General features: G+C 49.1%; 1 protein-coding gene and 1 long non-coding RNA gene across 4 annotated transcripts in view; one reads left to right on the forward strand and one right to left on the reverse strand.

The window, feature by feature from the left end:
• The first annotated feature begins 1,221 nt into the window (after positions 1-1,221).
• Positions 1,222-9,233, forward strand: LOC309960705. Its single transcript, XR_014326140.1, has 4 exons — positions 1,222-1,744; positions 1,970-2,389; positions 3,092-3,152; positions 9,166-9,233. It is a non-coding gene; the product is annotated as an uncharacterized lncRNA (long non-coding RNA).
• Positions 7,115-15,388, reverse strand: part of NFKB1 (nuclear factor kappa B subunit 1) — a 121,987-nt gene continuing 113,713 nt past the window's right edge. For all 3 annotated transcript variants that reach the window (XM_082837658.1, XM_082837657.1, XM_082837656.1), the window contains 5 exons: positions 13,782-13,906; positions 12,370-12,436; positions 11,887-12,059; positions 10,953-11,133; positions 7,115-8,180 (listed from right to left, as the gene is read on the reverse strand). In XM_082837658.1, the coding sequence (XP_082693784.1) occupies positions 8,023-8,180; positions 10,953-11,133; positions 11,887-12,059; positions 12,370-12,436; positions 13,782-13,906 (704 nt within the window). In that variant the 3' untranslated portion in view covers positions 7,115-8,022. The remainder of the gene's footprint in view (positions 8,181-10,952; positions 11,134-11,886; positions 12,060-12,369; positions 12,437-13,781; positions 13,907-15,388) is intronic.

Genomic DNA, 15,388 nt, shown 5'->3' on the forward strand with positions numbered 1-15,388 from the left:
GGATGTGACTGCTGATCCTTTGGGCTCTCCGGGCCAGGCTATGAGACAGGATTCCGCATTAACACGGTGCCCCTTGGGGAGCATTTCGGATGCCCTGGCTGGAATTTTGGTGGGATGGAAGGGACACAAGGAAATGGGCAGAACCAGGCAGGGTGTTGAGATGAAGCTTCTGAGGGCTCCAGAGCCAAAGAAGGAGAGTGAGGCTGAAGGAGGCTGGGTAGGGAGAGAAAACCAGCATGGCTCTCGCGGCCCCTCTGGGGTTCATTTGCAGAGACTAGCATGAGTGCCTCGCGTACTAAAGCCGCCGACTCCTTTGTTGATGGGATGCCCGTTTCCCACTGGTGTACCAGCCTTCAGTGCCGGCACTTGGGCAGCTTTGCCTACCCCTCTTGGGCACGTCTGCGCCACCTTGCCTTTCAGAGCAGCCGTGCAGTCCGTGATTGCCTGTGGAGAGAGGCCCAGGAGCACAGTGTGAGCACTGATGGCTGAGTCCAGCCCCTTACACTAGACTGGGGACCTCCAGGCACCTCAGCATCTTTTTGTTTCTGTGGAAAATGGCAGGAATTACTCCCCCTGCCTGCTTTTTACCTCTCAGATTGTTATGAGAATAAATATTTGAAAATATCTTGTAAAAGACAGCATTCCTGTTTACAAGTTTTGTTTTTATATTTTTTCAAAATTACGAAAGGAAGTTTATTTCAAAAGCAAAAGAGAACATTTACATTTGAACAAAGTGACAAACTGGTTGTCCTGCAAAAGAAAAAAAATTATGGCATGAAGTTTCTCATTTAAATTTTTTTTTTTTTTTTTTTTTTTTTTTTTGCGGTACACGGGCCTCTCACTGCTGTGGCCTCTCCTGTTGCGGAGCACAGGCTCCGGGCGCGCAGGCTCAGCGGCCATGGCTCACGGGCCCAGCCGCTCCACGGCATGTGGGATCCTCCCGGACCGGGGCACAAACCCGTGTCCCCTGCATTGGCAGGCTCAACCACTACGCCACCAGGGAAGTCCTTCATTTAAAATTTTTGAAGCAAAACTAACTTCAGTTGTGCATTCTTGCCTTAGGAAAGGGAAGGAAAACTGTAAAACAGGTTTGGAAAGAAAAAATCTCTCTCTGGCCAGAGAATAGACCTAGCAACATGGTTATCTGGTATCCGGCATCAACTCATCACCCTCCCTGAGCTGATGCCATCATATTCAAGGTTTCATCTCACCATCTTCAGCACCAACTCTGCTTCCTGAGTCCCAAGAAGGAAGCCTGGGAGATGGGATTGCTAGAATTCAGTTTCATCTGCTAGTCTTCTGCCAGTTCTCTGCAGACTGCAAGAAAGATGAACTTGCTTGTCCCTCTCCTTTGGGTGGGATTCCAAGCACCACGGCCACTTGAAGACCTTCAGCTTTAGCATCCACATGCCCAAGGGCTCTTGCACGGCACTTAAGGGACTACAGACCATGGAGGCTGGAGAGCGGGAGTCCTCCTGAGTCAGAGCAGGGATAACAAGACTTTGCTGTGGTAACTGTCCCTCCCCTCATCCTACCTGATCTAATACCCTTGGTCATCTCTGAGGATTTCCGTAAGAGAACCTGTGACAGTCCTTCCAATGCTTCTTTCCTTCTTAATCCAGGGAAATGATTTTGCCCTTGGTCAAGGCCATTTACCATGATTGCAGATGACTTTCAGAGTGAGTGGATGTTTGCACACAAGTTGGAACTCGAAGGAACTTCAGGTTCAATCTCCATCCTTTAGGTAAGGAATTTTGATTTGTGCCAGAAACTGGGACCTGTTTGCCAAAAGCAACCCCCCTCCTGATACTGGGCACCTGATACTGGGAACAAAATCACATCACCCACGTAGGTAGCCTCCCAGCTCTTGGTGTGGCCATGGGACTAAAGTTTTTTTCCAGTGCAGTGTGAGGGAGGAAGGAGCCCATTCTAAACCCCCACACGTACTTCTCCGTGCTCTCCCTTCCAGCTGACCGGACCGTCACCCCCAGCAAGACCTTAGGAGCCAAGGGTTGGCGGGAGAGTCACTGTCAGCCTGGATCCCTTCATGACTATGTGGAAGAGAGACGCCCTACTCACCCCTGTCCCCTACTGCAAGTGTGGTTTATTGAAACACGTGAGTGGAGACAGGAGATCCTGTGGTTTAAATGCTTTATGTGTGCCTCAGTCTCCTCATCTGTAAAACTGCAACAAAGTTCTTACTTCACAGAGTTTTTGAACAAGTGATATGGGATAATGAGTCACCACTCACTGTAGAGCCTGGCAGGTGACAGATGCTCGAGAGATCTAGACCGAATACATATCTTCGTTCCTTGAGGGTTGTTGTGATATCTTAATGAAATAATCATTTTGGAGAGAGATATCAACATGGAAAAGCTAATTGCTGGAGGTGAGAAAATGCTGTCTCAGCCCCTTCCTCCCTCTTATTCTAAGAAACTTTAACAATTTGTGGACCTAGTCACTTGTCCAGGGTAATGGAAGCAGGCTATTACAGACACAGTGGAATCTATAATAACGGAGAATGCTATCCATTTAATTTCACGCCCCTCCTCAGCACTTCCCTCAACCCCAAACCCAAGCGACGAACCTAGAAAACCCATGGACAGGAACTTGTAGTCTGTGGGATAGCAGCAGCTATACTGAGGATTATAGGGAGGAGATGTTTTCACGTCGTAGGTGTTTAAAAAAAGATGGCAATTTGGATGATTTATTTAGATGATCTTTAAGATACTGTCTAGCCCTAAGTTCTGTGATCCTTAAGAAAATAGAAGAATTTTAGTTCCACCTTCTCTGGACTTCTGTGCCTCCCTAAGTCCATTACTTGTGGAAGCACAATCAGAAAGAAAATTCCCCCCAAAACACAAAATAAGGAGGAGAAAGAGATGTAACTAGAGACCTCCAGTCTATGAATAATTTATAGTTAAGCATCTTAGCCTGTTATTACAGGGGAAATCAAGTCATGTGGACATTTAAGCAACATATCTTTTTAGTGATACTCTGGGTTCACTTTGCATTTTGCCTGGGGTACATTATGACTCCATCATCCTTATACAGATTTGTATGGATTTTTTTCTCTCTCTCTTACATACAGGACTTCAGGTATGGCTAAAGAATAACCTGTGGAATCAGACACACCTGGATTTGAATCTGGGGTGAGTTAGTTAATATTCAGATTATCTGTTTCCTCATTGTAAAATTGGGGTTAAATATGTACCCCATGGGGATGTCATGCGAATTATCACTAGAATTCATTAAAGCAAAGGGGCTGGCAAGTAACAAATGCTCAAATCTGCCTGACTCCTTCCCCTCTTTTCTCCTGCTAAGATGCAGAGGGTCCGGTTTGTGGGTTTGTGGGGCTGCCCTCCGAGATGGTGCTGGGAATATCCTTGCCACATCCAACTACTGCAGGGGACTCCGGTGGGTAAATGAGCAGCAGGCTGGCTTCCTACAGCCAAAAAAGAAAGACTGCCGATCCTGAAAAAGTCTAGGTTATGCTTGCAGGGTATAGAAAGCTCAAAAGATGACGAAGGTTCTAAGGGAGGTATTTTTATTTAATTAATTAATTTATTTTTATTTTTGGCTGCGTTGGGTCTTTGTTGCTGCGCGTGGGCTTTCTCTGGTTGTGGCGAGCAGGGGCTAATCTTCGTTGAGGTGCGCGGGCTTCTCACTGCAGTGCCTTCTCTTGTTGCAGAGCACGGGCTCTAGGTGCGTGGGCTTCAGTAGTTGTGGCATGTGGGCTCAGTAGTTGTGACACGCGGGCTCAGTAGTTGTGGCTTACGGGCTCTAAAGCACAGGCTCAGTAGTTGTGATGCACGGGCTTAGTTGCTCCGCGGCATGTGGGATCTTCCCGGGCCAGGGCTCGAACCCGTGTCCCCTGCATTGGCGGGCGGATTCTTAACCACTGCACCACCTGGGAAGTCCAGGAAGCTATTTTTAAATGGCTTCCTGCTGAGAGACAGCTTTCTGGGAAGGTTTATTTCAGGCCCATTGTAGCTTTCCACCTGTCTCCTGCATTCCTTCTGGTATTTTTCCCCATCTGCTGGTCCAAAATGAAAAACACTCCTTCCTCAGAGGCACAGACAGCGTTGGTAGCCTTTTTGTCTGAGCACCATGCAGAGGCTCAGGCCGGCGCTGCAATCTGGGAGGAGAGAGAGGAAGTTTCTGGAACAGAAGCAGGGCTTCTTATTAAAGTAGGGGAATGTTATTTTTAGTCTGGGCATGAGTTGCTTCGTTGTTCCTGCTGCCGTCAGCTTCTCTTTAAAGTGACCTCCTGGTGTGGGAATTGTTGGGCTAGAGACCTGGAGACGGTAACAAGCCACCCCACACCTAAGACTGAAAACATCAGCCATTGTTTCATTTACTCCTGAATCTGCCACTGGGGCAGGCCTCCGCGTGTCAGCTGAGGCAGCGTGAAGGCTAGTCAGGTGTGACTCTGGCTGGAATCCTCTCAAAGCTTCACTCCCTCACACGTCTGCCGGTTGACGCCGGCGTTGGCTGTGACCTTGGTGAAGGCTGTTGGTTGAACACCTACACGTGGCCACTGGCTCCCTCAGAGCATGCCTGGTGACTGGGTTCCAGGAGGGAGAGACTCGACCCAGGGGGACTGAAGTTGTATTGCATTTTCTTACCTAACCTTGGAAATCCCTTAGCATCACTTCTCCCCTTGTCACACACCCGGTTAGATGTACAGGGAAGGAACGTAGGCCCCTCCCCTCAGGAGGAGGAGTGTCCGCACGATACCCTAAGACTGGAGGCCTCGTCGTGGCCGCCTGGAAAATAGCTGTTTCTCACAGAGGAATGAAACTGGCGGAGGAATGGAGGCATGGGTTTGCTGTCGGAGAATTATGGAGACTCAAGCTACTGTTTCTACTTGAAACATAGAACTTTCGAAAACTGGAATAAGGCATACCTCGTTGGATTGCGTTTTTCTTTATTGCGCTTTGCAGATATTGCAGGGGGGTTTTGTTTTGTATTTTCTTATCAATTGAAGGTTTGTGGTAACCCTGTGTTAACCAGCACCATTTTTTACAACAGTATTTGCTCACTTCGTGTCTCTGTGTCACAATTTGGTAATTCTTGAAATATTTCGAATTTTTCATTATTATTGTATTTGTTATGGTGATCTGTGATCTCTGATGTTACTATTGTAATTGTCTTGAGGTGTCACAAACCATGCCCATAGAAGACGGTGAGCCTAACTGATAAATGATGTGTGTGTTCTGACCGCTCCACCGAATGGCCGTTCCCTGTCTCTCTCCTTCTCCTCGGGCCTCTCTATTCCGTGAGACACAACAATATTGAAATCAGGCCAGTTAATAACCCTACAAGGTCCTCTAAGTGTTCAAGTGAAAGGAAAAAGTTGCACGTCTCTCCCTTTAAATCAAAAGCTAGAAACGAACAAGCTCAGGAAGGTATGTCGAAAGGCAAGAAAGGCTGAAAACTAGGCCTCTCGCAGCAGTTAGCCAAGCCAATTCCCTTCCGTTCTTGAAGGGAATGAAACGTGCTCCTCCAGTGAACACACCAAAGGTAAGAAAGCAAAAGAGCCTTATTGCTGATAGAAGATCAAACCAGCTACAACATTCCCTTAAGCCAAAGCCTATTCCAGAGCAAGGCCCTCCGTTTGTTCAGTTCTGTAAAGATTGAGAAAGGTGAGGAAGCTGCAGAAGAAATGTCTGAAGCTGGCAGAGGTTGGCTCAAGAGGTTGAAGGAAGGCAGGCGTCTCCATAACATCAGAGAGCAAGGTGAAGCAGCAGGTGCTGATGTAGAAGCCGCAGCAGGTTATCCAGAAGATCGAAGATAACTGAACGAGGTGGCCACACTACACACCAAACTTTCAATGCTGATGAAACAGCCTCCTATTGGAAGAAGATGCCATCCAGGACTTTCATAGCTAGAGAGCAGAAGTCAATGCCTGGCTTCAGAGGACAGGCTGATTCTGTTGTTAGGGGCTAATGTACCTGGTGGCTTTAAGTTGAAACCAGTGCTCACTTAACAATTCTAAAAACCCTAGAGCCCTTAAGAAGTACACTAAGTCTACTCTGCCTGTGCTCCATAAATGGAAGAACAAAGCCTGGATGACAGCACATCTGTTTACAACATGGTTTGCTGACTATTTTAAGCCCACTGTTGAGACCTACTGCTCAGAAAGAGAGATTTCTTTCAAAATAGGACTGCTCATTGACAACGCACCTGGTTACCTGAGAGCTCTGATGGAGATGCACAACAAGATTAATGACGTTTTCATGCCTCCTAACACAACATCCATTCTGCAGCCGTGGATCAAGGAGTAGTTTCCACTTTCAAGTCTTATCATTTAAGAAATACACTTTGTAAGGCTATAGGTAGAAATTCCTCTGCTGGATCTGGGCAAATTCAATTGAAAACGTTTTGGAAAGGATTCACCATTCTAGATGCCATGAAGAATATTCATGATTCATGGGAAGAGGTCAAAGTATCCACATTCCTACAGGAGTTTGGAAGAAGTTGATTCCAGCCCTCATGGACAACTTTGAGGGGGCCAAGATTTCAGTGGAGGAGTGAACGGCAGATGTGGTGGAAACAATAAGTAGAATTAGAGGTGGAGCCTGAAGATGTGACTGAAGTGCTGCAACCGCATAATAAATCTTAAAGGGATGAAGAGTTACTTATGGATGAGCAAAGAAAGTGGTTTCTTGAGATGGAATCTATACCTGGTGAAGACTGTTGAAATGACAATGAAGGACTGGTTCAGTGTGCCCCCAGCAGCTGGGCTGACAAGTCCTTTGTGGAAGAAGGATCTGGGTTGCACATCACAGTGTCCACCACAGCACCTCATTCAAACACTTTTCATTTCTCCTCTCCCTTATTTTCAACCTCTTGAGTGAAGAGTTCAGCAAAGCTTCGTGCTGGAAGGCTTTTCAATACTTTATGCATCGCAGAGGCATTGGGAACACACTGAGGGTTGAAGAGGAAACAGTTTTGCATGAGATGATGGAGGAAGATGAAGTGACACAGCCTAAATGAAATGAGCCTGGCAAGGATTTGACAAACCCAGAGCTTTCATCTGAGATTGAAATATTTTTTTTTTTTTTGCTCATTTCTGGATCAAAAAATTGATTCTAGAGGGAACTGTGAATGTGAGAACCAGGCTATGGAATGATCCCGTGATTATAAGGAATAATCTTAGAAAAATATTTGTAGAGATCAAACAAGATGAGCTCATCAATTTACTTTTCCTTTTATTATAAAAGTAAAATAAAAAATAGCATTTATAAATCCAACATTTTTTCCTTTAAAGTATTTGATCTAAAAAACATATTTACAATAGCAAAATGCAGCCAAAGGGGGGGAAATACCATTTTCAGGACTGATTGTAACCATGTTTAAATACTGACATGTACATATTCTTTTTTCAAATCACAGAGAGAACCACATTAGGAAAAGCAGTGAGCTTTTTTTTTTTTTTTTTTTTTTTTTTCCCAGCCACTCAAGCTTGCGGGATCTTAGTTCCCCAACCAGGGATCGAACCCGGGCCTCCTGCAGTGGAAGCACCGAGTCCTAGCCACAGGACAGCCAGGGAAGTCCTAATGAGCCTTTTTTTTTTTTTTTTTTTAAATCACACACCAAATAACTCTCACTTTAAAATTCATAATCCTTAATCTGAATGCACAACTGTGCTATGGACGGCCAGAAGGAACACCCAGTAGGGACTGTGACAACTTTTAATGACAGTGGGGAAGCAGCAGAGGGACAGCAGCAATGATAACAGAAAGCAGCTGGTAAAGCTCAACAAGCTACCGCACTCCCGAAGAGGCGTCAGCCCAGCCGCGGGCTGTGATCGTAGACGCTATCGGTAAGTCAACTGAACTAAAATTCATTTCAGAACCAAAGAAGAAATCCACGTTTAAGGCCTGGAATTACACCCCAGCGCGATCCAAGCAGGCCGGCATTCCTGGGAGCTCCTTCGGATGCACTTCCTTCCTCTGGACAACGCGATGGAATTTCAGAGCTTTGGTTTACTCGGTGTTGGAAGCTGCCAGCAGGCTAAATTTTGCCTTCTAGAGGTCCTTCCTGCCCGTAATCGTGGGGCACTTTGTTAATAGTTAGCAAGGAGCTGCCGCTGGTCAGAGACTCTGTGAAGCTGAGTTTGCAGAAGGATGTCTCTACGCCGCTGTCACAGACGCTGTCGTCCCGGAACTCGTCTGGGGGGAGAAAGCACGGACTCACAGGGGTGCACGGGGAACACGGCCATCCCCGCTGGGCTCCCGTGTGCATCTGGAAGGCTCGTGGGCTGCAGAATTCTGCCTGTTCCCCTCCACCAGTCACCACGGGCCCACCTACGCCGCCCCAGGTGTTGCTACTGTTCACGGCGCGGGGGGGAATTGGAGGGGTGGGGACAGAAAACACTGAGCTTTATAAAAAGTGTGAAAATGTCAAAGTTAGCCAAGTGTTTTCACCTCTCTTTCTTATAATCTAGCCTCATGTTTATCAGAATCCTTTCTGAATTCTCTAGACTCAAAGTGTACCTTTTTTTTTTTTTTCTTAGAAATTAGGTGTATTTTTTCCACCCACTGTATTACCTATTTTATAGCTGGGGAAATTGCTGAACGTAGGCAAAATAAATTGGTGACAGAAGTAGGAAATAAAAATGAGATCTCCCTCTGGGCCTCGTATGCTATTAGACACTATACACTGCCTCAAAAATATTTTGGTAGCCAAAAAAGTAAGGTGATTTTGATGAAAATGAGCCTCTACTGGGCAATTAGGTCAGATTCTCCTTTGAGAAGTGTCTTGAGGGATCTGAGCAATGTGAATTATTTCCTATAGGGAGAGAGTGACCAAGGAAACAGAAGTCTGCCGTGCGCGCATCAAAAAGCTATCTTCTTGTATATTAAATTCCAGTGTTAAAATGTTAAGACCTTAATGGCAGGGGCATGGCTATTGTCATTGATTTATTCAACCCATCAATCTTTACGGGTTTCTGTTATGTGCTAGGAACTGTGAGGTATTTTAAAAATAACTACAAATTGAGGGCTTAAGGCTTTTTAAAATGTAAGTATTTACCTACTTCTTTCTTTGTGCAGACGGAGCGTCAGGTCATATGACAGGAGATGTGTGTGGGTGGTTTTCTGGTGGATACGCTATTCCTTTCTAAAGCGTGCACAACACCTGTCCTCACGCCCCGAGGAAGGGCCCTCCCACCCCAGCAAGGTGACACCAGTGCTGAAACTGAACGGCAAGAAGGAGCCCGCCAGGTAAGGACCTTTGCGGGGAAGGGGACGAGAAAGCTCAAAGACCCTGAGCCTGGATCGGACTAGTGATCTGGGGGGGCAGAAGGAACACGCGGCAGGGCGGGGGGCAGGAGGAAGCACAGGCGAAAGTGACGTTTGAAAGAGAGAGCAGATAAAGCAGGGACACTGTCTTTGCTGCTCACTGACCCATCTTCAACGCCTGCAACACTGCTGGGTGGGCACGCCAGATGTGCTCAGTAGAGATCTGTTGAATGGCTGAATGAAGGGGAGGGAGGAACGTCATTTTTAAAAAGAATGACACTACCTGTTGTGTAGGGAATGGCCTGAAGGCGGGCGGAGAGATTGGAAACAGGGAGACTGTCTAGGAGCTGCCGCAGGCATCGAGGCAAGAGACGGAGGTGGGCTGGGTGGGGGCGGTCGGGGCCAGCGAGCGTTCACACGCAGTCGCAACCTCTTGGAGGGTGGCAGTGCTTGTGACCGCCGTGGCCAGCGCCGAGCCTGGCCGTGAGTGGGTATCAAGAGTCCTGGCAGGTGAGGACGAGTAAGGAGCACCTAGGACGGGGCTCTGGAGGCTGCAACTTTAAAAGGTGAGTGTGGAGGTGAGCGTGCCAGGGGAGAGCCCGGAGGGGAGGCTGTCTGAAGAGCGGTCCCCCGGGATGCGCGCTGCGAGCGGATGGCGACCAGATGTGAGCCGACGCCGGTCCTCGTGGTGAGAGGGGCCTGGTGCAGGGGTGGGGTAGAGGCCGACTGCAGGCAAGGGTGTCGAGGAGAGAGGAGAGGAGGTGGAGAGAAGAACGCTACAGAGTTCTTCCAGGAAGCCTGGCTGGGTAGGAGAACAGAGAAATCGGGCTGCGGCTAAAGGGGATGGGGGAATCAAGGGGATGTTTGTTTCCGTTTTATTTTGAAAAGATGAGAGAAACTGCAGCACGCTTGCGAGGGGATCTAGTCGGGAGGGAGAAAATGCTAAGGCATGAGAGCGAAGCGAGGGTTAGAGGAGCAGGACCTGGCCGGGCAAGAGGCGGGCCCAGGCGGGCTGGTGGTCTGGTGGTGCAAAGACGAGAGAAATCTAGTGGTTTCTCTGTCCTCGGTGGAGTGAGGCGAGGACACGGGATGAGTGAGGAGTGGGAAGGGGTGTGGGCAGCGTAGGAGGAGAGAGCATGAGAGAAATGGTTGTTAGGGCGGGAGAATACATTTGAAGGGAAATGGAGGACTGTGGCGCTGGGAGTCCATTAGGGCACGCGTTCTAGGTGGGGTGACGGGGCAGCGTTGTGGACACGGGGGGAGGCTGAAGGGAGGAGAGACAGGACCACAGGAGGGGAGCCTGGGCAGCGGTGGGAAACGTCGCAGCGTCAGTCCACAGCCTGGGGCGCTAGTCCTGCCTCCACCGACCCGGGTCTGGACGTTTCTCTCTCTTTCGTAAATTTAAGCAGTGAGAGAAGTAATGCTGGCCTTCACCGCCTGCAGCCTGCTGTTTTGGTATTTACCGTGAACCTGAGTGACGCGGGTGCCCATGTGGCTGTTGTGGGGACAGCCCCTCCCCTGAATGGTAGCGTCCGGAGGGGAAGACAGTACAACCTATGGTCCCCGAGGGAGACGGACGTAGCGGACGGCGTGTCCGGGAGGTGGTGGTGGGGAGGACAGGCCACAGCCCCAGAGGCTGAAGGCGCCAGCCTGGCAGGGCGGGGAAATGTCTCGACCGCTTTTTCAATCCTTTTTCTTTACCTATTTGCTGCCCTGTGGAAGCAGGCGAGAAGGGCAGCGAGTGGGCCTGGGGGGCAGCCTCCACCGGGCTGGTGGCCGCACTGCCCGACGTGCAGAAGGCCGCTTGGATCACTTCAATGGCTTCGGTGTAGCCCATCTGCCTCAGGGCCTCCACCAGCTCTTTTATTGTCCCCCCAGAGACCTGCGAGACAGAAATGAAGAAAGAGGATGTCTCTGCGTTCAAAGCTGTGCAGGGACAAGCAGGCAGGCTGTGAACACGACAGCACGCCCCTTCCGCCGAGATAGCCGGCGGCCTGGGAGGTTGCTCTCAGGGCAGAGAGCAACTCAAACATACGCGGTCTTTGAATCAAGTTTCCTGTTTCAGCTCAAAGACCACTCAGGGAATCACGGAGAAGCACTTTACAGTAAGCAGAGAAGGTGCTGAGGCAGTACAACTCTACCCGGAGTGAAGGCTACCCCATATCCCCGAAGCTCTGGAAACCACTGAGAAACGAGCTGATGATGAACTTCGCCACAGAAAGTAATTTCACCCCGTGTTTTTCTACCTTTTTGTTTTAGAAAGGAAAGCATCACCAGGTAATGGCTCCGCAAGGAGTCACGTCACTGGTTCCATGTGCTGACATGTGATCAAGGCATGTTCTTGGGGAGGGCAAGGCATGAAGGCTGATTACAGTCTTTCGTCTTTGTTCAGCGAGATCAAAGTTCTGTGACCATCCTGACACTCTTAAGTAGCATTTCTGCAGCAAGTCTCAAGGTGTCTGAAAACAGCCAAGGTGGGTTTCCTGCTGTCCTGGGTCAACCCTCCCAGGACACGGGTAATGACTGATTTTCTTCCTCAGAGTTAAGGGAGAAGGAAAGGGATTATGCTCCGGCCAATGGTGTCAACAGAGCAAAGTCAAATAAACATAGTCAAAGATGTAAGACGACGTGTTACCTCGTAGTTGTCCATGAGAGTTCTGGAAGGAGCAGGACTCAGCCGGAAGGCATTATTTAGTATCCCCAAACCTAATTTCTGTGCCAGAGTAGCCCAGTTTTTGTCTGGATCAGGAATTTCTAGCAACTTGTAGAGCTGCAACTTCGCATCTTCAGTCAGCTGTTTCATGTCTCCTGAAGAGAATAAAGAAGAAACACGACCGTCCTAACCGACCAGAGACGCTCCGGAGGGATGGATCACTGCCACACCGCTCACCCTCCCGCCCCGGGGAAGCAGTCACGCTCCTTCACTTGGAAGTCAGCAGCAGCCCACGCTGTCGTAATTTACAGCTGGGCCTTCTCCGTGGCACCCCTCCAGGGTCTCCTGATTCTGAGAGAAGCCCCTGTGCCTTTCACAGCACACCCTGACCCCCCCCCCCCCCCCGCTTCAGTGACAGGGTGGAGATGACACTGGCTCAAAGAACCCGCTTCTCCCACAACTCACCTTGTGCCAGTAAATCGTCAGATGTAAACTCTGGCTCATAGGGTTTCCCATTTAATATGTCAAATACCTGTTGGGAGGAAAAGCACGGGGAGATGTTGCACGTTACAGGGACCATGAGGGAAATCTGCTTCTCTGTAATATAAAGGACTCAGCGTGTCCTCCTCAGGAGGGGCCAGGACCCCAAAGACGGAGGAATGGGAAGAGGGGTCAGTACCATCACCCGGGAATACGCGTGCCCTCTGGGGGCTCTGGGCCTGGGAGGCTGTGCTCCACGGGAGCCGCCTGAGGTGGGGAGCAAGACCCAACCCAGCCTCACACAGAGCCAAGGCCACGGCCCTGCTGAGGGGCAGAGGCAGTCTAGGCCACCCAGTCAGCCACGTGTGGGTCAGCGATGTTCCCTGAGAGCTAGGGAGGGGGCTGAGCTCACGCTGAGCTGTGAAGCTGGGCTCTGCGGCTGCCCCTCCTCCCTAGTGAAAAGGCTTCTGAGAGCGAGTTTTACGAACGTGCCCAAACTGAGGTGTGTACAAACGCTCACAGGGCTTGGGGTCAGCCTCCTGGCACCATCCACGTTTTAACTGCGGGGCCAGAAAAGTCTTAGGTTAAAAGGGAGGTAAAAAACAAAACTGCATAGCTCTGGGGGCTGTTCTGCGCTCTCTGCAGTCACTCGGTGGCTGGCTGACCTGGGCGAGGACCACATGGGGTCACTGAAGTGGGTTATCTTTGTGTTCTGTGGTGAGGCTTCTGGGAAAACCAGGCGTTCAACGTAAAGAGAGCCGTGTGGTCTCTCTGCCAGGGTCACTCAGCTCAACCCACGCGGCCCGCGAGGGGCAAGCGGGCAGTTTTGGACAGGGAGCGGCACCTGGCCCTGCGAAGGGTTAATATTCAGCTGGGCCGCCCACCTCCTCCCTCTGGCTCCCCTCCCGACGCCCAAAAGACCCAGTAACTGCTTTCGCCTTCAGATCTCAGGTCAGCAGAGTTCCGAGGAAAGCTTTAAGGCTGTTTACTTTGTTTACATTTGTGCAGATCCTCAGAAGAATCCCCATTTCTTTTTATGTTCAGAAATCACTTACCGAAGTTCAAGCCAACCGTAACAGTTATCCTGGCTTCAGAAACTGAGATGGGAACGACTGTGGTGTAAGTTCAGAGTGGGTAACCTGTAACGTGAATTTTGTGTTTCTCTCATCTAACTCTGATCTGATTAGCCATATACTTTTACACTCAGAACTCTGCTGACCTAGATCTTTCACAGATAGGCTTTTCAAGATAAATACAGCTCTTGACAAGCAGACTTTCTTAAAAAATAACAGGCATGTGCTTTGGGGAGTAAAGACCGAGGAAGGCCACCTGCTCTGACGTCCCTGGACCTGGAGCTCCCTCAGGAGCAGCGAGCACACGGGCGGAGCCGCACTCACCTGCCAGCTGGTGGCCATATCCAGAGGAGTGGTTCCTGGCAGGACTCCTTCATCCTCTCCATCCTCGTCCCAAGAGTCATCCAGGTCGTACAGAGGCTCAAAGTTCTCCACCAGGGGATCTGCTCCTGCGAAGTCAAGTTAACACAGCGTTAGGTAAACCCACATCTTGTCAACTTCTAACTGCCTGCAGGGGTCAGAGTCTATAAACAGATAAAACATGTTTATTTATAAGCATATAAAACACATTTTCTACTGAAATATCCAGAAACCTGCTTTTAAACTTAAAAATTTAAATTTAAATAAGTTCTAATGCATCTTGACTGTAAAGGTGACTGCAGATACCCCATATGGCCAAGGACACTTTCAAAAACAAAAGACCTGGAACACGCTGACCCTCACATTTAACGCTATAGGACAGTTTTCAAGTGAACGATGCATCTTTAACCTGAGGACCGACGGCAGCAGTTTACAGGGACCAGGGTGCACGCTCGGGATTAAGGTCCTAAATGTTCAAATTGATGCCCAGCGCCGCACGTTTCTCAGCCTCTTCACCTGCTGGCTCAAAAGAGCAAAGCTGCTGCTGTCTAGTGCCAACCTGTTCCGCTTTACTCCTGGGTACGGCACTGATCCTTAAACGCAAAATGCCAAGAAAACCTTCTGGTAGGATGTGGAGTTGTTGAAAAAGTTAGGGCCAATCTTGGAAAATCTGGTCTGTTCCTTAGCCTGCAGCGAGAAACACCTGAAGTAACTCAAAAATTAAGGCTAGAGTTAACTTCTCAAAGGCTTAGAGAGACTATTTTATTGCTGCCTGATGAACAGTAGGAAGTTCAGCACGCTCCCCTTTTGGAAAGAGGACCTTGTTTTAGTCTTGCTGGGAGGACGTTTGACTCTTGACAACTTCAATAATAGGGGATAATAAATAATAATAGAGATAATAATAATAATAATGAGAGGATCTGCATGCCACTTCTTACTCTGTTCTCCCAGCTGCAGCCTGATCTCTGGGGCAGTAAGTGTCACCCGACCACGGAAACAGTAGAGAAACTAGGATGAACAATTTGCAGGACCCAAGATGGAGAAGCTGAACTAGGTCTGTTCCTTAAGTGATCTTCTTCATGACTCTGAGCTCAGGACTAGGTTTTTTGTTTTTGTTTTTAAATTTTGTTTTTAAATTTTGTTTATTTTTGGCTGTGTTGGGTCTTCGCTGCTGCGCGTGGGCTTTCTCTAGTTGCAGTGCGCGGGGGCCCCTCTTCGTTGCGGTGCACGGGCTTCTCATTGCGGTGGCTTCTCTTATTGCGGAGGCTAGGCTCTAGGTGCACAGGCTTCAGTAGTTGTGGCTTGCGGGCTCTAGAGTGCAGGCTCAGTAGTTGTGGTGCGTGGGCTTAGTTGCTCCCCGGCACGTGGGATCTTCCTGGACCAGGGCTCGAACCCATGTCCCCTGCATTGGCAGGTGGAGTCTCAACCAGTGCGCCACCAGGGAAGCCCAGGACTAGGTTTTTCTTCTGAGTTTCTTCATTTATATACTGGAGAAACTGCTACTTGCTACTCCTTTCATGGGATACTGAGAATTAGAGAGAAAGCATTCTTGGAAGGGTCAGAGCTTCTCG

The sequence above is a fragment of the Leucopleurus acutus genome (assembly GCF_964270905.1).
Source record: "Leucopleurus acutus genome assembly, chromosome: 4".
In the NCBI taxonomy this organism is placed as follows: Eukaryota; Metazoa; Chordata; class Mammalia; order Artiodactyla; family Delphinidae; genus Leucopleurus; species Leucopleurus acutus.